Here is a 21,792-nt window from a genome sequence, read left to right on the forward strand (position 1 = left end):
TACGGCCTTTTCGCTCTTTTTCCCGTTCAGATCGGCCGGACAGCAGTTTTTCCAGCCACCCTGCAGCTTCACGCTCTCGCGCTCCTTCGACAGTAACTGCTGGCTCCTATTACTCCGAAGCCCCCAGGTCCGCCTCGCAATTCAACTCTTACTCCGACAGTACAATCTCCAGGACAAACACACACCTGACCGTGGACTCCAAGGCTGGGACGTCAATGGCTGGTTTGATCGATGTTGACCGCAGCCGCTCGCGGCGGGAGCGCACATTTGTCGGCAGCGAATGTGCTGTCTGTGAAGAGCCGTTGGAACACACTCTGCGTGGCGAGCGCGTACTCCAATTTTCATGTGCCCATGTGGCCCACGAGGCTTGTTTCTACGAATACCTGCGCGAAATCGAGGGTCAATTCTGTCCGACATGCGACGCACCATTGGGGCTTGACTCAACGCGAGGAGGTAACGTGCTAGACATTGGTAAGCAAAACTACTCCACAATGTACCAAACTGTGATGGCTAACAGGGCTTGACTGCAGAGAAATTAAGTAATATTGTACGCTCTGTGAACAGCGATGCCGCTACTCAGCGGAGCGGGTTGACTACTCCCACGCCGTGGGATTCTGTCACTAGCCGACAAAACCCTCCGAGTGAAGTAGGAAGTCGGCCGTATAACCGCGACAGCCGGGATCCATACAACCGACGGGATAGCAAGGACACCGGAAGTCAGCGTGAACGAATTGAGCGTCTGACCTCGGGATCCCGCCAACAGCATTCTCGGAATGGCAGCGCTGCTGGGTCCTCGGGCGACTATCATGAGCGTCGCCACGACTATGACGTTCAAGCCATGGAGTCCGACTTGAGCCCTCGCACGGCCCCGACTATGAAGAACCCCATTCCGGCACCCACAGTTACCATCCGCAGCGAGTTCCCGACGCTCAACCGGTCTCGCCAGCAGCAGTCGCTCACGTGTTTGATCACGGTTGAGATGCCAGAGGGGAACTGGCGTCCAGATGCGGAGGATCTGCGAAGTGGATCGACGACGAATTCGCAACCCAAGGATGAACCATACCCATCTCGCTTCCCACCTATTCAAGAGCCGAAGCCTGCGTCTTTCGAACCTCAAGAGAACCTTGAGGAGATTGCGGAAGACCTCAGGTCAAAGGTGGACAACTGGCATGGTTTGGAATTTCAACGGTAAGCCACCCTTCACGTGCCATCTTCGTATTCAGCTGACCATCTAGATTTGGCAAACTTCGGTTGCATGGCCACATGCGGGTGGGCAAGGACCGTGAATCATGGCAGGAGTTGGAGTGCTACCTGTTCCAAGAAATGCTCATTTGCGTCAAGGAGAAGCGGATGCCGGACCACCAATACGATCCTCAATTGCCGAAACCTCGTCCTCGATGCACACTGAAGGGATCAATTCTCATCAAGAAGCACTTGAAAAGCATTGAAGACCTCCCTGGTATGTTGTTGACGGTCTTACCATGACAACGAAGACGAGCTAACCTTATTAGATGAACCTATCCTCACCTTACACCTATCTGTCAGCGAACTGCCCTGCTTCTATCTGCGCTTCCCCAATCGGAACCAATTGGACATGTGGCGCCGTGCGCTCTTGGACTTCAATGCAGTTGATTTCCTTCGGAGCCCCGAGATTGACTTTGATCGCCAATCCGGGGCCGAGGACGATGACTACCGGACTGGAAATATGAAGCGACAAGCATCGTTGAACTCCTCATATGGTGCGGCGCGGTCAAACATCACTGCCATCACCGAGTACACCAACATGGGCGTGGAGGCTTCGCCGATTCAGTCGATTCATATTCCCGTAGACATCGTGGTGGTAATTCCAGTGTCTTCGTCTATGCAAGGCCTGAAGATTACGCTGCTCCGCGACACTCTGAAGTTCCTTGTCCAAAACCTCGGGCCCCGCGACCGCATGGGCCTGGTGACCTTTGGATCTAGTGGAGGAGGGGTGCCCTTGGTTGGGATGACAACAAAGTCCTGGGCCGGATGGTCTAAAATCTTGAGTTCTATTCGGCCTGTTGGACAGAAGAGCTTGCGAGCGGATGTGGTTGAAGGTGCCAATGTAGCAATGGACCTTCTAATGCAGCGAAAGTCGTCGAACCCGGTCTCGAGTATCCTTTTGATCAGCGACTCGTCGACTTCCGACCCGGAAAGCGTGGATTTCGTCGTATCCAGAGCTGAAGCTGCCAAGTGAGTTGTCACTGATGCCCAACAAGGGGGAAACTGTGCTGACTAAGTATTATATAGGGTTGGGATTCATTCCTTCGGACTCGGATTAACACACAAGCCGGACACGATGATTGAGCTGTCGACAAGGACAAAGGGCTCATATCTTTATGTGAAGGACTGGATGATGCTGAGAGAATGTGTCGCTGGCTGTCTTGGTGCCATCCAGACAACCTCTCACCAAAATGTGAAATTGAAGCTGCGACTGCCAGAGGGCTCTCCAGCCAAGTTTGTCAAGATCAGCGGAGCATTGCACACAACCAAGCGAGCAACAGGACGGGATGCTGAGGCTGCTCTTGGAGACTTGCGCTTTGGCGACAAGCGGGATGTTCTTGTACAGTTGGTGATTCCACCAGATACAGCGACCCATGACTCTCCCCCGCAGGACCCTTGGGAAAGTTTGGTGTCTGGATTGGAAGCCCTAGGCGGCGTTTCGGATGGCGACGAGCAACGTGTTTTGAGCGTAGAGGAGGTCCCGCTGATTCAAGCAGACCTGACCTACGGCGACTTGCTCCGGGATGGGCATCTGACACACTCACCACGCCCATCGCTCCTGGCAATCACCATGCTCCCACCGAACCCTCGGTACAAGGGCACTGGAAGACCGAGCACACCTCCTATCCCTCCTCACCCGTCCATCGTTCAACGACGCATGGAGCTGCTCACTTCAGACATGCTGACTCGTGCTCTGACACTTGCTTCCCGGGCGCAGCACGACCGAGCCCAGCATTTGTTGAACGAAACCCGGAGTATCCTCAAAGGCCTAGGAAAAGGCAGCCTCCCTCCGCTGCCTCCACCTGCACAGAAGTCTTCCGGCGACCCAGAATCCCGCGGCGAAACACCCACCTCCGGCTCTCCCAAGTCGTCGAACTTCGACAGCCAGTCGTCGACTGCTTCTGACACTGCCACCATCACCCCCGTCGCAGCAGTGGACACACAGACCATGATGGCTCTCGATGGCGACCTCGAGTCTGCCTTGGAGTGGATCAACCACCCGGCCGTCTTTGGACGGGACTCTCGCAAGGCGGTGCTGCAAAGCATCGGTGTGATCTCGTCGCAGCGAGCATACACCTTCCGCTCGCCTTCTGAAGCACACTGGGCGCAGCGCATTACGGGCGTGCGACGACTGATCGAGCGCTCAAGAGAATGGCGCGAAACCGGTGATGACGCATTGACCGAAGAATAACTTAGACATGATTGATTACATTACGCGTTCGGCGTACTCATTCCGTTACTCTCGATCTTTTGGGTATTCCGTTTTCTTTTCTTTTCTTTTTCTTTTTGGTTTTGATCTGTTTTCGGCTGGCTAGGCACGCGATCAGTTCACTTCGTTTATGATACCACTTTGTTCACCATGGCTGTGCGGCACGATACCACGGTTTTATTTGATTTACCTATACTATACTATCACACCCTAATTTCCCTATTTTCTCCATATCTACTTACTTTTTACTGTCTCTGTTCGAAGCGCTGGATGGCCATCTGTCTATATCTACTATGTCTGTTGTATATGGACCCCCTTCTCTTTATATTTTCTTTTGGTTTGGGATTGTGGTCATGAATGATGTATGCTTGCGCATTCGCGGGTTCTTTACTTACGGGACCTGTGATAGTCATGATCGTATAAGAAATCTTTATTGCATTGCATTTTATTGGCACCATATCGCTTCCTTCAAGTCCGTAGTGTATTACTTTCTTCATACCGCTATTTCCCCAAGTATGTCTAGACCCATCTCGACTCGACTCGACCAATTTCGTGTTGTCGACCCAACTTAACCGTACCAACTAAATTAAGCCCAATGGCACTGCCACCTACTTGATTTCAATCGTGAAGATATCCTCCGCAATACCTGCCTCCATTCCCAATCGGCGAGTCTCACTTCGCGGCGGCACCAGCTTGATCATCCGCAGGCCTCAGCGCCAACTGCATTAAATCCAGTCTGTGCGAGACTGAGGTCAGGGGGGCCGGCGCTTCCAGCCATCTCGTATATTTTGGAGATTCCACTACCCCAAATGAATACAGTGGATGTTTATTATGGGACAGACAGACAGGAATTGGTGTTGGGGGCAATTATTATTGGCACGGTTGTTTACAGCTATTGAATTATGAAAGAGAATTTAAGATAGCCAGGCTCTGCCCTCCCTCCCTTCCTGGCTGATCTGCTCTGATCTGGGCTGGTCAAATAATGACAACACCTGCAGGCTCAGCGCTTCTAGGTCCGCACGTAGTAAGGAAGGCTAGCATTGCAGAGACCCAATTACCCTACTGGGTATAAACTAACTGGCTTACGGACCCGTTGCTCCTATTTGAGGATTAGACCCCGCATAGATGCCAACAGGACCTGGAGACGGCGCCTATCAAGAATCGCAGATGGATGTAACGTTTTTGACTTTTTTCTTGGATCTTGTCTGGGTTAAATCGGTGACTACGTACGTGCACCATGTAGCTATATAGAGAAGGGTTGGAGTACACTGTTGGGTAATAGGAATTCCCGATTCCTAGTTCCCAATTCCCGTAGTATACACTGACTGAGCAAGATGTCTCCCGCATTTCTGTATATTCCAGACAAGGCATGGCATCAAATGAGATGAGGGGTTGCATTCAGTCATTGGTCTGTCGTCACCCGGACCCTGATGATTCCAATCTGCTTTTGGTTGGTTCGTCACCTGTAGGGTCAGCGCTTCCAGGCATTCGCATCTACCCTGCGTCTCATTCACATGTATATTGGCCCTGGACCCCGCAGGGATCTAACTGGTATGACTCCACGGCGTCAATGAGAAGAAATGTTGGGGCCAATTATAATATCCTACATGACGTCTTGTAAAGAATGTCTTCCGGGTTGGATCGGGGGTTTACGCAGTCAGATGTGGATGATGGAGGGGGTGCCCATGGGCGATTATCATGGGATTGTTGGGCAAGTATTCCGTGACGTTCGTGTCTCGAATATAGGTATAACGAGAGGTCTAAGACACGGCATCGAACAGGGGAGTCTGGAACGGACATACTCAGCGAGGGTGGTATAGAAGGGGGTCAAGGGGGATAGCTTCATTCATTCATTGGTTTACTGAGATTGTAAACAGTACACTGAGCTTACAGTACGTCCGATACTGACAGTTCCAGTATAATCGAGGTGTAGTGTCGTGTTCTTTAATTCGCGCATCGGATCAGATGCAGAGACTGACATCCCGTTCTCTTCAGAGTAACTAGAACCTGGCTAATGAGGTTGCTGAAATCAGCATTCACGACCAGGACGAAAGACGAATATGGCATCTTGCATCTCTGGAGTTGTCTCCAGTGTGATCTGGATGAGGTCCAGAGGGATGCAGTGGCTATGCGTAGAGGTGATCTTGTTCTAGATCTTGACTTCTAGTGGGGTTCTGCAGTACGTACTCCATAGCGGCACGAAGAGCGTAGATAACCAGGAGTCCATGATATGGTCATAAGATGTAGGAAAGCTTCAACCAAAAAAAGAGTATCGGTGTAGAGTTGGTCGTGGTCTCGACTTTGATCTTCAGCGGGGTTCCCGTCTTACGGGCCACAGTTCTCCATAATACCCCGAACAGTGTTGGCTGTCGGGTATCGAGGGATGCAAGACACGGGACTGATATGAAGAAAGAGTCTCCAACCAGGTGAGCGAAGAAGACGGACGTAAGCTTGGTTTTGGTCTCGATCGTGATCTTCAGCGGGGTTCCCCCAGTCTGTTCTCCATAACGGCACAGACGCTCTTCAGTGAGATACCGAAGGATCCAAGACACGGCATTGAAGCGAAGAACATGTTGCCAACCAGAGAACGGGAAATGCCAACAGTCGGGTTCTACCGCCCGGGTTATTGGTCTCGATCTTGCTCTTTGGCGGGGTTATCGTTTCAAAGGTCACAGTTCTCCATAGCGGCACGGCAATTCTTAGAGACCTAGCATCTAGACACGACAACGAGGTGAAGAAACGGTCTCTAGCTAGAGAGGGGAAGACGTCACGCGCAGTATTAGTTGTGGTCTGAATCTCGATCTCGGTCTTCACACGAGTTTCCGTAGTACACCATAGCGCCTAAAACCGTCTTCGATATTGAAGGACCCACGACACGGAATTGACGCCAAGGTAGAGTCTCCAACGAGAAAATCAACGCAGATAGTACATTGGCGCACTAGAAATGAGGATCAAAATATGTAAGCTGCTTAAAAACATTGCCTGTATAGTATATATCCTGGTGGCAGCGAATCAAAAGGGCCGAACATGGGGCCAGCGCTTCCCAACCGCCCGCATTGATATTGTATACCTTCTAGTAGATTTTGAGAATGACGACAAAGGCAAGTCAGAAATAGGGGGTTGTGTTGATTCTCTGTCCAACCCTGCTTGTATTGGAACTGCCCGGTGAGAGCCTTGCCCAATCCCAGCCCAATATCCGCAGAGTATCCTAAACTCCACAGTGGCACGGCGACGAAGCGCTTTAGATCTCAACGTACAGATCAGGGATTATGCCCAATCAAAGCATCTCCACAGAAATAATAGCAAGCAGACTCCATTGTCTCGGATATCTCCAGCGGCTGGCCCCCGGAGAACGCGTCAGTTATCGTAGGCTTGGCTAAGCCCTTTTAACGATTTACTAATTCTGATATGCACGTAGCACTAGACGTCCTACGTAGGTAACTTTCCCTGCCGGCCCACTTTGGCGGTTAGGGCTGGAAAGGCAGTTGGTTAGTATGATTGGACAGGCTCTGGCAGCCGTTTGGGAGACTTCTTGCTTTTGGGCGGGCTAAATGATGTTCCTACCTAGACAATCTGAATGGCCAGGATTCCGAATAGTCTTGCCAACGTGGTTACGAGAATGCCGGAGATTGTTGTTGCAGTATGAAGAGTTTAGCCGACTGGGAATGATATCTGATTTAGAGGGCTCATGGACCGAAGATGCATGCTTAACCGGGGGTACGCCTTGGCTTAATTAGATCAAATAGGAGAGGTGTGGTGGTCAAGTGGGCCAGGAGAAAGGATGAAGGTTTTATCTAACAATAATTTAGGATGTTACTGTTATACGTGGGCCGTCAAACAGATCCTCGACTATGATGGTCCCTCAGATGGATGCCTGCGCTGACGGGACGCAACAATTCATAACTGGGGTGTGAAGATGGTTGATCAACTTCTGGTGGGTATTAAGGTACTCTTTGTAAGTCTTAATTTATCGAAAAAAAGCTCTTTTGAAGACGAGACAGGTAATTGACTGTGTGATCCATCCTGAGGAGGAAGCGAGGAGAGGGGCAGGCTAAGTATAGAACAACAGATGAGCTCTTGCTTTGCCAGCCGACGAGAGCATAGGGTAGCTGCTAGACGAGAAGCCAAAGCAAGATAGCGCGGGTAGATGAAATAAAGCTCTGTCTTTATTTAGAAATGAGCTAGGGGTGAGATCAGGGGAGAACTGGGATGACCAGGATAGAAGTGATACTTTATATGGGTTTAATAGTAGTAGGAACAGCGGGGTGTATGATACGATACGTTACGTATATCAATACAAACCATACCAACGCAGCCGGATTACAACAAGTCGGACGACAAGATGGTGAAGAAAGACAGCTAGCGAAGCTTGGGGCCGGGAGTAGAACGAACCGACCAAGAGCAAAGACACGGAAGCGCCGTGATGCTGCAAGGTGCAGGCTGATTTCCGTGCCTGATTCTATAATTAACTGAGGATGGGGAAGCTCAGTGGTTGATTTGACGAATCAGAGGGATAAGGATGGATATATACGGTATAGTGACTCCAAGAATAACTTCTCGGGGCTTGCTAAAAGAGCTTTTAGTTTGACAGGCGGCGCGAGGAGCTTGTTATAGGCGAGTTGGGTTGGGATAGAACGGGGGACTGGCCAATGGGGGGTAGGTTTTATGAGGAAGCTCTGTGGGATCGGAAGGGGAGACTTAAAAAAATTGATGATGGTGATGATTATGATGATAAGAATAGAAACTGGACGGAGATGAGCAGAGCTAAAATTAGAGAGGTGAAGAAGGAGAGATGAAGTATGCTTGTCAGCGCGTAGAGAAGGCTTCTGTAAGGGCAGTTAATGTTAGTGTTGGGAGCCGGTGACGTGCTTTGTGGAGGATGGACAGGGATTGGCTGTTTTAGCTCAATTGATTTGAGCGGTTTTTATGCGCGTGCAACTGACTGTAAATTTAGACTCTTGAGTGCTTACGCTTGAGCTTTCTGTGCCTTCAAAACTGGGAAATACCACGCAGAATGCGCAGTCTAGTTGTATAGTATAACAAACACTCTCATTAATTCCCGATACCCAAAGTAATAGCGAAGCAGACCTCATTGTCGAGCGCAAGAGGAGGAAAAGACGGTCAAGCTGGCGAGGTGAGGTTGAGGTCTAAAAATAACTCACTGATCTGCCGCTATTCTTAGAATCCCACGCGGTGCCAAGACTGCCTGTTTTTGCGCTCTATTGGACACACCCTGGCGACCTCGGCGGCTAGATGATGGTGTCTCGAGAGTCGCGATTGTGCAGCTGTCTATGATTGGCCAGGGAAGTCTGCTCTTGCGTCTGGTGCGTTCCGTATTTAGCACCTTTCCGGGGGATGATGAGGGGGTCAGGACATAGGGGCACACAGTGTGCTGAGCGACACCTGCATGGGGAACGAGAGCTCACAAAGGATAGGCAAGATTGACATCTCGGTCGAACATAGTGAAGCTGTTGAATTCTTCAACTTCGAAAGCAGCATAACGGCGCTTCTCGTGGAAGATGATTCGCCAGAGACTTTCACATAGACATGCCCCGACATCACCTTCAGAGATTCTGCATGTCAATGTCACTAGTCCAATGAACTGGGCAAAGATATCCGCCAGAAAGCAGTCTCTATGACAACCTCCGCATTCGCGCCGGGGTGGATATGGGAGGAGCGCAGCGCCGACCAGAATCAGGGTCCATGCCTCCGCAGAGCGCTTGGTCCGACAGTTTGAGAGCGGTAGCGCCCCCTTACCCTATGCCAGACAAACTCACTTCCAATGTTGTGATTGGAAGATTGAACATCCCAGATCGAGTTCTGCAAGCTATACCATTCCTGGACGCCTAGCTCTGCAGGAACATGTTTCGAATGCTGACCCTTGCCCTCTTCTCGAGAGAAGACAAGGGATATCCGTGGCCGACTGAGCCGCGCGTCTTTGTGCAGTTCGCGAGATCCAACAATTGGAGGAGATGGAACCTCAAGGGTATCCTGAATCTGTGGGTATATTGAGGGGTTGATTCAGATAGCGCGCGACAACGATATTGAGCGATGTTGAAGATGTCAACAGCGCCAAACTCTTGAGCTGATGGATATATAATGCTGCGAGTTTCTGTTCATAGTCATTGTCTGCACGTCTCTGTAGTTTTCCTGATTTTCAAGCCTTCGCCTCTTCTCTTCTTCTCCATAGACCCAAGGTTGTCAGCTGGTCTGGCCTTGTCTTAATCACGACGATCATCCGAATCTCGAGCCATCCAGCAAGGCTGTGCAGCGGTTTCCGAAGGCATCAGACAGCCAAGCAACGGACTGCTGCCTCTTAATTTCTAACGCCCTCGCAATCACACACTGGCTGTGTGTTAGTTGTAAGTGGGCCGCCCTGGTATTTGGGCGGGAAACAGCACTAACCCGTTTAGGGGTATTGATACCGTATTGATACCGTCTGATACTCCATACATTGTACGTTTACACCACCTTCTCCTTTGGACGATGCCTTGTGCTCCTCGTTCTATTTCCAGCTCTGACTGATATAGATCTCTTCGTCCCCTCATCTGCCGACAGTCAATCTCTTCATCCTCCTTGCCTTCCCACATCACCACTTTCCGCCACCAACTCTACGCCTTTTTCTCGCCAACTCACAACTTTACGTCTCAAAACTTCACCTTCATCTCTACGCCTGGCACATTACACTTGATACATTGATCATGGCTCCTACAAGGCCGCATCTGCCTCCATTGAGCACCCCAAAGAGTATGACTTTCCCGTCAGAACTCCGAGAGCGCACCTACACATGTCTCGACTCTGCCAAACCGGTCGATGCCAGCAAGAAGTCAGAAGACATCGAGATGGCCATCACTCCGCCATCAGCGTACACTGAGTTCCTCAATACTTTCAGTCCAATCTTTGCCAGCCCAACCAGCTCTCGTGCAAACTTCTCAAAGTACATGCTCGACAAGCCTCGCCCGTCACCAACCTCTGCGCCCCCGAGCGCTGTAAACTTCCCTTCCTATCGCTGTCACGGCCGCTCCCACTGCCACCGTCGCAGCAGCAGTAATGGAAGTGGCAACGGAGCCTCAATCAAGCATACATCCACTGTCCTGCCCACCCCCTCACCCCGCTGTCTGAAAAGCCCGAGCAAAAGCCCGGACCACATTCGCCGTCTGCGCCTCCCTCCTCTACAGGCGCAACAAGGGCCGGGCCATCTCTATACACCAGTGACACCCTCGCCTCTAAGTGCCGCCAGCGCACACCCCTACCACCATCGGCCTTCTCCAAGGCCCTCCCACCCGCATCCACACCCCTACGCTTACTCTCAGTCTCAGTCTCAGTCTCCGTCTGATTGGAGGTTTCGTCAGCTCGAGACCCCTGCTCCAGACGGACCGTTTAACCTGCGTCAGGTTGTTACGACAACGGTTACGTTCCGTGTTGCGCCGAGACTTGCGGCGCCGCCGGCGGGGAAGAGGAAGAGGGCTGGGTGCAGGAAGAATTTTTGACTTGCCTTTACCGCTCCTTGCCATGTTAACTCTCTTTGGAGATTATTGAATCCGCAGGAACACTTGCCGGGCTGGGTCAGGTACCCTCAAAGTCCATCGATGATTTGTTATTTTGCGTCCTGATGCATTTCCTATTTCCTTTTTTTTTTTCCCCCCAGCTCAGCTTTGTCACTAGAATTGGTTATGGCATGGTATGGCGGGTATGTTTGGATTGGACACGACATGCATGCATCGCGAGTACGGGGCCGGTTCTCGGAATCGGGAGTTGGGGAGTTTATTGCTTGCTTGCTTGCCTGCTTGCTTGGTACTGGGCTTTGCTATGTAACTAATCTATACAAAAACCTCTTCAATTTACTGGCGGTCATTCTTTCTAATTTCCCATGCATTCGTATAGTTGTTCTCGGTGCATGCTTGACGGTAACATACACTTACTCATTACTGCCCATCCCATGTCACCGTAAGCCACCTATTTACTTACCATCTAGTTAATTTAGATTACTTACTAGAGCTTAGCCACGTGGACTCCAACCCAAGTAACGGACCTTGGGAGTTGGGAAGTTGGATTATAAGGCGCGCCGAAGGATTCCAGGATCCAAGCAGCCAGCCAATCCCGTCCGCAATGCGGCCCAACGGCGCCAGTTGCGCGGCTGCGAAGAGTCGACGAGATTCCTTCCAGAATTCCAGGGCTGGGACGGATTTCTGGATAGCGATTGTTCCATTTCATTGGGCTGTTGTTGTTGTTGGTGTTGGTGGCGGTGGAGGTGGACCGCGGGTAAGGTGGTCGTGTCGTGCTTCACTTGTTGATGTCTCTTAATTTTAAGGAGGATTTTGGGCTTCACAGGACGCTTCGAGGAATGGGACTTGGCATTATTGGCAGGGTTTTATACTCCTAGGAGTAGTGCTATCGGAACGAGTACTATGTGCATGGGTATAGAAGTACTGTAGCACCCCGGGAGACGGTGCGATAGTTTTTCCGTTGTTGCTTTGAATCATCATTTTCAGCGATACCCACACAGAGAGGGACTTTACGAATACCATAGCTTTTAGCAATATGAGAATTACATTCAGAATTCAATTGCAACTCTTCTCTACTGTTTGAAATCCTCCGAAATTGAAGAGAAACACGATACGGAAGGTCTTCAGCAAGAAGAAGCGTCAGTACCCTGCAAGATGCATGTGAAGAACGTTAGTACGCTAGTAGTGCGAATCATAAGGAGCTGACGTCGCGAAAATTAAGAAGTACTAAGAGTTGGTTTCATGTTCCATTATGCAGCCAAACAATAACTTCTAAGAAAAAAAAATAAAAAAAGGTGTTGAATTGAATATAGGTTATATAGTCGGAATAAACTAAGTACATCCGATAGAGGAAAGAAGAGGAAAAAAGAAAAAAAAATATATATATTCATGAATAGAAATAAAAATATGAAGAAATAAAAAGGGCCCTCTGGGATTGGAAACCTGTTCGTCTGACCATCGACACCGACCAAGCAGCTGTAGTAATGTGAGTAAACGAGGGATGGAGAATATAAAATATATGATGTAACGAGGGTATCAGAGGCCGTAAAAGAAGATAAAGAATAAAAAGGGGGTGAAGAGAAGAGAAGAGAAGAGAAAAGAGGAAAAGAAAATAGATAATAAATAGAAGTAAAAAAGGAAAAATTAGAAAACACCAAACAGAAAGCCAAGCAACCGAAACGAGCAAAATACAAACGCCACCAATTGAAAAAGAAGAAGAAGCATATAACAAGAAACAAACAGCAAATAGCAAGAAGCAACACCAGGCAAAGCAAGGCTGTCGTAACATTCAATGGGCATCGTGATCTTTGCTGGTTCAATCTCACCATTACATCAGTAAGTATTCCCATTTATTCTCCTTCATGACATCTCGCCAACGAGGTAGCGGCTCAGGACCGGGCTCCGACACCTGAGCCTGGGCCTGGGTCTGCTCCATGCTGGATGCATACTCCGATGAGGTCGACGAGGCCGGTGAGGACGGTGTACTGTCAGCTACTCGCCAGATGGCCTTGAGCACGCGGTACATGCGACCAAAGCTGCCAAAGTTGCCTAGGTATCCAAGGGCAGTGACGCGCTCGGCCATGACCTTGCGGAAGAGAGATGAGGGGATGGAGTGCGCGCCGGCCATGAAGAGCGGCCAGACGAGGGCACGATCGAAGCCGTGTGTACCGGCGGGGATGTACCTTAGGGTGTCGACGACGGCGGAGACGAGCGTTGTGATGGAGCCGTCGTAGGGGTCGAATGTGGGGAGGAGGCTGAAGAGATAGATGCGTGCCCCGAGGCGGAAGAGCGTTGTTAGGATTTTTATCAGGGCGTCTGGGCGCACGATGCCCGTGTTTGTGAAGGGGATTTCGAGCGTCGCGTCAAAAGGCTCGGTCCAGTCGAGCTGTGCAACTAGAGCGTTGATATGTTGGCAGACGGAGAGATTGTCGAGCTGGTTTTCGCGCTTGAGTGATTCGAGGCACGCGATCTCCGAGATGAGGTACATGATGCGGTCGTCACAGCCCATCAGCGGTTGGAGGCCTGAGGAGACGCCGCGGAGGTGCTTTGTGCGATAAGTGTGGGCGAAATGAGGAGTTTCCCCAAGCATGGTGGCGCCTAGGATGTCGATCCAGGCAATGAGGGAGACGTTGAATCGGCTGGGTGCACTGTGGAGCATCTTGACGACGTTGGTAACGCCTCGGAAGTGAGCGTGCCAGGGGATGTCAGGCAGGTAGTCGTCTGAGGTGCCTACTGAGCAGTTGTAGAAGATTATGGCGAGGGTGGCGTCCATGAACCCTATCTTGTTGTTGTTAGCGTTCTTGAGAGCCTCAGTGAGCTGGCAGATTGCTTCATAGCGATGCTTCACAATGTCGTGGTCCATCTCGTCGTGCATTCCCATACTGGTTTTGAGATGGATTGCGGAAACGCTCAGACAGCAGTGCATGTACGAGCGGTTGGATTTGATAAGGCTGAAGATCTCACGGACGCGGCCTGGCCCAGTCTGGAGGGGTTCGGACATGGGGAACACCAGGGGAATAACATTGTCAATAAAGTGATTGAGTAGCGGCCTGTCGGTCTCGCTGATTGGAATCATCGACTCTAGACATGAAGACAAGGGTGCTGGTGCTTGTTGGTATCCGTAGGGGCTCAGTGGATTATACGGTTGCTGGAGCATCTGCTGTGTCTGTGATGGAAAGAGAGTACCTGCAGTCACTGGAGTTGGCAAGGGATTGAGCCATTCAGAGTTAGTCACCTCAGGAGTAGCCATCTGTGGCTGCATGGGGTTGACGGGAGTAACGGGGGTAACGGCCTGGACTGGGTGGGCTGGGCTGACGGGGTTGAACGCCGTTGAATAAGGATTTGGCACAGTAGGAACCGTAGTGATTGGGGCAGGGGCAGGTGCGGGCCACATGGTTTCACTCTGGGACCTGAATTCGAAATTAAATGGGGTGACTGGGGTGGCGCCAGTTGCAGTGACCGGGGTGGGCAGAGGCTGGGCGACATAGGGCTGCTCGGCATAAGGGTTCACGGAGGTACTTGGTGGCTCTCCGAGTAGGGCATCAGCTGGAGCCGGCACAGACTTGCCGGGGGATTTGCGGCACAGCTCTTTGATGCGTTCCATATAGTCTGTTCCACGTTAGCCGATCTGATGGCTATTAGCCCGGATGCTAAGTAGCTAACCCTTCAAAGAACCTTCCTTCTCCATGACCTTGGTCTGGCGGATTCGCTCCTTGACTCGGTCCCTCTGGCGATCACGTTGCTCCGGCGTTGCCCACCACTGCGGAGTCTTGTACTCACAGCGAAGGCCATGCTTAGAGCAAGACTGGCAGGTAGGTCTCTCCTCATCACACTTCTTCCGCCTTAGTCGACAGGTAAAGCAGCCTGCATGCAGTAGTCAGCAAATAAAGATTTGCCAAGCCGTACCGGACGTGTCAGGTTTAAGTTTGTTTGGCAACTATGCATGCAACCATGCACGGACAGTGGACACATACCTGAGCGAGATCGACGATGCTCCCTAACAGGGCTTCTCCTTTTCAGCTCGGGGCCCGAGGGGTCGGGCAAGATGAAGCGGTTCTCGCCCTTCTTTGCTGAAGACCGTCTCTGAGAGGCCTTGGTGGACGCCTTCGGCATTGTGTCTGACTGAGGCGGGTGGTGTGGTCAAACGACAATGAAGTATAAGTGTGTCCGGCCAATGACGACGAGCTACCTTGGTCAAGACAAGACAAGCGATGGTCAAGTAAGACGAAGGAGGATAGTGACCTGAACCTCTGATGTCGAGATGAAACAGAGGATGGGGTCATGAAGGATGTAGGGCCGTCAAGGTCTTTATGAAGTTTGCATCAATTTAGTTTCATCACGAATCCTCAAACAGGGCCCTGAATAAAGTGCTTCTATTTTTTGCATCCCAGGGGGTGCACGTTGTTTCAGATGTCAGAACAAGAGAACCTGGAGTGGAGAATTATGCAGATAGCAAATCATCAAGACCAGCGCGATCTAGATATTGAAACAGAGACCTAAATCGGGCATGTGTGATAGAGGAAAGCAGCCGCTTATTCCAAGCGCCTGGGGATGAATGGAGTTTGATGATCGCTCGATACCACCGCCATGCAGGCCACGGGTTTGGACACGCGCTACTGGCCAGTTAGAATTAAGAATAAGACCTGGGCAAAGGAACTCGTAGGACACTTGTGCGCCGTCATTGTTGATTTGATGTCCGGCGCTTAAATGATCGGCTCTGATTGGCTCCGCACCAGGAACTGTCACCGAGTTCTTTTGCGGCTTTGAACAGCTTCTGACCACCTCTTTTTTCTGGCTTTTTGGGTTCGATCCTTACCGTCCATGACGCTCAAAGTCTTCTCGAACAAGCAGATTCCTTTTAGCACCCTGTTTACAATGCGCTTTTCCCGCTGCTCTCTACTCAAGAAATGGCAGAACTACAATGTGATGAAAATGCCCATCGAATCGTGAAGCCAAGACGCTTAATCTGTAAGGTGGCCAATGGCGCTACAGAATGGAAGCAGTGGATCTCGGCCCGCTCCCATAGTGGAGCAAATCTTAACCGCCGAGCTGTCGATTGGCCTGTTCCTCATCCATGTACCCTTAATTAGCAACATTTAACCGCCTTTGCTGCAGCTTAACAGCATTATAGCACCTGATTACCTGCAGAGTCCAGCACACTAGCGTGGTTAAATTTAGCTAAATCACCCCTCCTTGACCGAATGTCCTATTAATAACTTGCAAACTGGTATCATAATTAGCAACATTTAACCGCCTGGCTTGAGCTAAATTGCCCAACTGCCAATAGCACTCTGAGAAATCCCAACAAAACCAAGCCAAATGCCAGCAAAATCAACTTTAATGCACACTTTTTACTTGGCCTCTGGTCTGTTCACTCTAGCTTTTCGCAAGGATAATTTACACTGAACATTGCGCGTCAATGTCACTTACAGGGTGATTCTTCCCCGCTACCCTTTCCCTTCCCCAGAATCTGGCGCAGCGCCGCTGATTGCTGGCTCGCTAATGGGGGAAACTAGGTTTCCCATTTGCTCTTTTTTTTGTTTCTAAATTAAGTCCGCTTTCGCTTGCTAGCTAGCTATCGAATTCTGTGTAGTTTGCCTTCTTTTAATAGATTATCCCAAATACTTGGTAAACATGCCATGCAACTACTGAATGCTGATGCCCCGGACCTGCATCGATGGCGACAAAAATAGAAACCACGCAATTTAAGCTTGAATAACATCGTGGGTTCGATCTGGAGATATGCAGACGGAAATAGAAGCACCTCCCTCCTATGGCCCTACCGCTACTCCGGTTCCCTCGAACCTGAAACTTGACACCTGAAGCCGGGATTAACATCTCCAGACTCCAGACTCCAGAATCCAGACTATTGCGGCCTGTGGGCCATTAGGCATGGGAGCATTGACCATTGTAGATTGAAGAGCCTCCATCGAGGTTCTAGATGTGGTACTCCTCTGGCCAGTAGCCCTAAGCTGGCCACTGAGGACCACTGCTGAATGTCGAACGCAAGTACTACAAAATCAATGGGAGTGCAGTAGATAGTGACTCGAAATCTGCAATTACATATATGTCCTGTAGTTTGGGCATACTATAAAATCTCGCCATGTTCTATATTCAAGGTTCCTCGTTGTGCAAATCGATGCCCAAGCCCAGAGCATAACCGTGCTCTGACATTCCCAAGTTTGGCACATGACGATCACCATACTGCTGCTGTAAGACTCTAAAATACCCCATTAGTTACTGCCCTAATTACAATTTACGAGGTGAGATAATTCAGACAGAGACAAGTCTCGTCTCTCATTTCACGACTGAGACTCAGCGTGATGTAATGAGAGGTTTTAAATATGAAGGATGCACTTTGATTACCGCAGAGCCTGTGACTGTGACAGTTGGATCAAAGGATGTGACTATCCGAATTTTGCGGTGGCTTCGGGCCAAATGAGACCCGATCCATACAGATACAAACTTTGAGTTCTGGGTCTCGTCACCATCACACCGACCGTTCCGTTTGCCCCACTCTAAAGCATTCGACTCCCGAATGTATCAAGATTTGATATTTTTGACTGTTGATCGCTAATATTCTCTCTCGGACGGAGGATGCCATGTGCCATCCCTCAATACCCCCTGAGGGGTTTTCAATTCGAGGTACCCGGGGTTGGGCACGAACACGGATGGCTGTGTAACAGACTCGGGTATATTCCCAATCCCACCATGGCGACATGAGGGGAAGCCCTGTACCAACCGCAGTCTACTTTGATTACTGAGCGGGGAAGCAATGTGAATTCTGCGGTGCATCTGCGTTGCGCACCAAAGCTACTGCGGGATCGAGGCGACTAGCCCCCTTGGTAGTAACACGTCGTAAACAAGGCAAACTAACTCTGAGCCGGGTTTAGGGCTGGTCCGAGCAATTGGCATTGGTTCATCGAAAATAGAACCGAGCAAAGAGTAGCTCGGATAGTTGAATTCGGCGTTAAACCTGGAGGTTGGCGCGAACTGATATCAATGGTGCGATATGGCTCGGATTGACATTGGGCGATAGACATGAGGTCATCATGTTCGAGGAGAAAGGAGTATCGCAAGAACAAATGGAATTCGCGGGAATAGGCGCCGTTGGGTGGTTGCTGGGGATATACCGCTTCAAGTACTCCGCCAGCGACGGCCAGCCTCGCTCAAGGGCCAACGCCGATGATTCGACCCAACAAAATCCGGTTGGAGAGAAGTGCCGCTCCAAATATAGAGATTGCACAAATCGCGAACGATTCCTTGCCGCTGGGGGAAGGGATTGCCTGGCAAAAGATGGGCGGCCAGCCACTGAGTGCAGGCGATTGGACGAGGAGGGGCGAGAGCAGGGAAGTCGAGGACAGCAAGGCGCGTGCAGACTCGATGTGATTGCTCAGAGATCGGTGAGGAGCAAGCTTGCCCTGGGGGAGGATGGAAAACGAGAGGTGAAGGATCGAGGAATTTGCGGCCGCACATGAGCTGCAGCGCTAACCGTCAGCAGCCAGTCACGGGCTCCCGACAGCGAATCCCACGATGCAATCCCGCAGCCCGGCGCGTACAGACAACACACCAGCCTCTCACAGCCTCCCATCACCTCGCCGGCCCCTCGCTGCGGCTTGGCTCCTCATGGCGACTGGCTTTCATTGGTTGTTATTTCTGCGGGATTGAGCCACGAACCTCGAGCTACTGCAAGGTGATCACTACATCACCGTCCTCTCATGAGCAACGCCCGCAAAACTGGCCATTCGGCTATGCTGCACCGATGTCCGTTGTGAAAACGAAAGCGCTATGTTTCACCATCTCTGCGAGTCACGGCCCTCGCCATGGCCGGAAACAACCTGTCAGAACGATTGTCGCTGGGGCTACGTTTTAACGCACCCCCTCCCCTGCCACTGTCGCTCTGGCCTTAGGCGCCGGCTCATCTGCTCGCCCCGTTCTTATACTCGCCCTCTCCTCGTTTCACAGTTCTCCTCTTTTCTCTTTTACCTCCCCTTCTCCAGACAAGCTCCTCTCGCTTGACGATGCAGTTTGACCCTCACTCGAACTGCTATTGGTATCATTGAGTGATATCCTTCAGTTATCGCACTGAATCACCCTGACTGGCTCAGACTTCTATTCACACCTCGACATAATGGTAAGTCATTACAAGCAAGTGAGCATTCGAGTTTTCGAAACCAGGCCTAATGTCATGGAACCCAGGCCACATCACTTCGTGCTCGGCGGAGGGCAGCGCCCGCACAAGTCAATACCAAGACGGCTGGATACTTCAACCCTGACTGGGAGGTCGTAAAAACACGCTTATCCAACGTAACCGACTTTGCCGATACCGACTTTGAATACAGCGATGAAGAAGATGAATCCCCGCGTGTTAGCATGGGTTCAGTAAGTATTCTTGTATGTCGAACTCAGAAGAACAACACTGACTTGAAACCGCTCTAGTTTGGCCATGACAGCATCTCTTCGATTTCAACACCAGACATTGCCACGCCAGATAACGCACCAAGGCAGCCTTTCAACTTTCAGCTTGACAAAATGACAAAGGGACCCTCTGGTCCTCATCTGTTCCGCTCGTCGGTTGGCTCGATGGGCTCAGGTCCTCCCACGGCAGAAATCGACCTCTATTTCGAAAGGTCGCCCGTCCAAGCACGGTTCTCCCGGCCCGAGTCCCAGTCCGAGTCCCAACCCCGGTTCGGTCAGCCTCAGTCTGAGCCCACCGACTCCGAGCCCACTCCGAACAAGTACATGTTTTCTCCCTGCACACCCAAAGCTTATAACACGGTACACCCCGACGTCTCGCAAGTCGCAGAGCAGGAGATTCGTGACTGGAATCCCAGCCAGGTGGCTCACTGGCTGCACATCGGTGGATACGATGAGAGTGTGATAGACACCTTCCTGATCAACGATATCACTGGTACAGTGCTACTTAGCCTCCAGGGTAGCGATCTGAAGGAGCTGGGAATCAAGTCGTTCGGCAGGCGCCACCAGCTTATGGGCTCAATTGACCATTTACGCCATACCATGCGGAAGGGGTCCCCACGGGTTCAATCTAGTCTCGGCTCTTCTCGATCCGGATCCCCAAGGACGCGGAGGTCCTATGTTATGACTGTCTCACCGACTGGAGAGGTCTTGAATGGCCCAGAGAGTCTCCCAACTCAGAATCAAAATCCAGTCAAGGACAGGCAGGTCTCCATCGTGGGTATTGAGCAAGTTCTCCCGAAACCCCACAGCTGCTCCAAGGGAGTGAACTGCCCCAAGTACCGTCGGCGGCAACGTCAGATCGAAAAGCTCGCTGCTGAATTTCCCAACACTGTTTTCTCTCCTGCAGGTGATGCCTTGGTTGCAGGCAACCCTGGCAACCCTGAAACTGCACAGAACCTGCTGCGGCCTACTTCAGATGCTCAGCCATCTGTTGCTGCTTCTTCGGATGTCTTCGGTGCCATGCAGACTCCTCGTCTCTGTGCTGAAGCTCTGAATGAAGTATCCCGGGTGGATCCCCAGGAAAGCATTCGGCACTTCCTTTCTTACCAGGGTGTCGACCCGCCTTCTGGCTCTGACAGCGATGATAGTTCTCCTCACTCGGAGCCCCTTTACTCCCCGCCACCCAAGACTCCAAAGACGGCCCCTGCGGTTGTCTCACGGGGCAAGACCAGGTCTCAAAACCTTCGCAGTCTCCCGAAGCTCACGATCCCTGCCGAAGATGAGGACTCGGATGAGTTGACCACTGCAACTGGCCAGCCCGATACCGCTATGTACGCTTCCCCTACCGCTACCCAGCAGTATGGACCATTCAGCAATGCCCAGTACGTACCCTCGATTGATCGCTATCGCCAAGGCACTCCCTTCACCGAAGCTGATGTGCCCGTGACTGCGATCCCCGATGGACCCATTGCTCGGGACACCTCTCAATCCGTCCCGCCAAACATGCAGTATGGAAACATTATGCTACAGCGCCAGCAGCAACAGGAGCCATACATGCGTTCCGCTTCCACTCGGCCCCGGGCTAACAGCAACGCCGCGTCCTTGCCCCGGGTTCACGAGGATAAGCCGCTCACACCGATCGACAACCCCTCTGACATGCCGAAGACCTCCCGCAGCATCCCGCTTCACGGCTACAACTCTTCCCTTTCATCCGACCCTGAGGTGACCAAGGCTGGCTGGATGAAGAAGCGCAAGCCCGCTCGCTTCCTCCGCCATGACTGGCAAGATGCTCACTTCACCCTCCGTGGAACCAACCTTGCCATGCACAAGGATGAACTTGCTGCCCTTCGGCACTCGCGAGCCTTGGACCTCATCAATGTCGATGACTACACTGTCGCCTGCTCGACCAACGGCACTAACTCTAAGCTCACTGCTGCTTTTAAGAAGTCCGTCCTCCGGTCCGGTACAAACGCAAGCCAGGACGACGCCGCCTTCGCGTTTTCTCTTGTCCCCGCCTCAAAGGAAAACGAGAAAAAGGTACTCTTCAGTAAGAATGATATCAAGAGCCACCACTTTGCCGTCAAGTCCCGCGATGAGCGCATCGACTGGATGCGAGAGCTCATGCTCGCAAAAGCCCTCAAGAAGGGCAAGGAAGGTGGCGCCGAGATGCAAGTCAACGGAAACTTCATCTAAGCACAACATCTCCAAAAAAAAGATTAAAAATGAAAAAAACAAAAGAAAAAGGAAAGAAACAAAGCACCCCCGCAACACACTAATTGCCTTGTACTCTATTCTCAAGACCCGACTCCCACCTCACGTCAGTATATGGCTTTTGTTGCCCTCAGATGCATTCACACTGGGTCTGGTTCTGGTTTTCGAACGTACTATTCGCATACATACCCCTCATTATCATTT

The 21,792-nt window shown here is 51.2% G+C and overlaps 6 protein-coding genes across 6 annotated transcripts; 4 read left to right on the forward strand and 2 right to left on the reverse strand.

Moving 5' to 3' along the window:
• Positions 1 to 215: 215 nt before the first annotated feature.
• Positions 216 to 3,436, forward strand: ASPSYDRAFT_91636 (vWFA and PH domain-containing RING finger protein; the record flags this gene model as incomplete). Its single annotated transcript, XM_040852522.1, has 5 exons — positions 216 to 471; positions 531 to 1,188; positions 1,236 to 1,459; positions 1,512 to 2,214; positions 2,272 to 3,436. The coding sequence occupies 5 exons, from the start codon at positions 216 to 218 to the stop codon at positions 3,434 to 3,436; spliced, it is 3,006 nt and encodes a 1,001-aa protein (XP_040700179.1).
• A 3,631-nt stretch (positions 3,437 to 7,067) lies between these two features.
• ASPSYDRAFT_1136438 (uncharacterized protein) lies at positions 7,068 to 8,886 on the reverse strand. Its single transcript, XM_040839957.1, has 5 exons — positions 8,881 to 8,886; positions 8,398 to 8,775; positions 7,986 to 8,280; positions 7,847 to 7,923; positions 7,068 to 7,505 (listed from the first exon to the last, which is right to left on the reverse strand). Exons 2-5 carry the CDS (start codon positions 8,545 to 8,547, stop codon positions 7,422 to 7,424), a joined length of 606 nt encoding a protein of 201 aa, XP_040700180.1. The 5' UTR covers positions 8,548 to 8,775; positions 8,881 to 8,886; the 3' UTR covers positions 7,068 to 7,421.
• A 783-nt stretch (positions 8,887 to 9,669) lies between these two features.
• On the forward strand, positions 9,670 to 11,134 carry ASPSYDRAFT_1136462 (uncharacterized protein). The gene is made up of 3 exons (XM_040839958.1): positions 9,670 to 9,820; positions 9,868 to 9,910; positions 9,985 to 11,134. Exon 3 carries the CDS (start codon positions 10,156 to 10,158, stop codon positions 10,942 to 10,944), a length of 789 nt encoding a protein of 262 aa, XP_040700181.1. The 5' UTR covers positions 9,670 to 9,820; positions 9,868 to 9,910; positions 9,985 to 10,155; the 3' UTR covers positions 10,945 to 11,134.
• A 248-nt stretch (positions 11,135 to 11,382) lies between these two features.
• On the forward strand, positions 11,383 to 11,973 carry ASPSYDRAFT_47675 (uncharacterized protein). Its single transcript, XM_040847483.1, has 2 exons — positions 11,383 to 11,401; positions 11,458 to 11,973. The coding sequence occupies exons 1-2, from the start codon at positions 11,394 to 11,396 to the stop codon at positions 11,756 to 11,758; spliced, it is 309 nt and encodes a 102-aa protein (XP_040700182.1). The 5' UTR covers positions 11,383 to 11,393; the 3' UTR covers positions 11,759 to 11,973.
• Positions 11,974 to 12,787: 814 nt separating this feature from the next.
• ASPSYDRAFT_33474 (uncharacterized protein) lies at positions 12,788 to 15,072 on the reverse strand (the record flags this gene model as incomplete). Its single annotated transcript, XM_040845099.1, has 3 exons — positions 12,788 to 14,568; positions 14,623 to 14,823; positions 14,934 to 15,072. 3 exons carry the CDS (start codon positions 15,070 to 15,072, stop codon positions 12,788 to 12,790), a joined length of 2,121 nt encoding a protein of 706 aa, XP_040700183.1.
• Positions 15,073 to 19,090: 4,018 nt separating this feature from the next.
• On the forward strand, positions 19,091 to 21,570 carry ASPSYDRAFT_33475 (SAM and PH domain-containing protein; the record flags this gene model as incomplete). The annotated part of the gene is made up of 3 exons (XM_040845100.1): positions 19,091 to 19,093; positions 19,159 to 19,341; positions 19,399 to 21,570. 3 exons carry the CDS (start codon positions 19,091 to 19,093, stop codon positions 21,568 to 21,570), a joined length of 2,358 nt encoding a protein of 785 aa, XP_040700184.1.
• Between the last annotated feature and the right edge of the window lie 222 nt (positions 21,571 to 21,792).

The sequence above is a fragment of the Aspergillus sydowii genome (assembly GCF_001890705.1).
Source record: "Aspergillus sydowii CBS 593.65 unplaced genomic scaffold ASPSYscaffold_9, whole genome shotgun sequence".
NCBI lineage: Eukaryota > Fungi > Ascomycota > Eurotiomycetes > Eurotiales > Aspergillaceae > Aspergillus > Aspergillus sydowii.

Bases quoted from the DNA above. Each gene is read 5' to 3' on its own strand.
- ASPSYDRAFT_1136438 (XM_040839957.1), bottom strand. From the start codon at position 8,547: ATGAGGTCTGCTTCGCTATTACTTTGGGTATCGGGAATTAATGAGAGT. The intron at 8,281-8,397 runs GTCAGTTGCACG...CTGCCCTTACAG, and splicing joins CTCAAGAGTCTAAATTTACA to AAGCCTTCTCTACGCGCTGA. The intron at 7,924-7,985 runs GTATATATCCAT...CCCCATCCTCAG, and splicing joins ATTCTTGGAGTCACTATACC to TTAATTATAGAATCAGGCAC.
- ASPSYDRAFT_1136462 (XM_040839958.1), top strand. From the start codon at position 10,156: ATGGCTCCTACAAGGCCGCATCTGCCTCCATTGAGCACCCCAAAGAGT.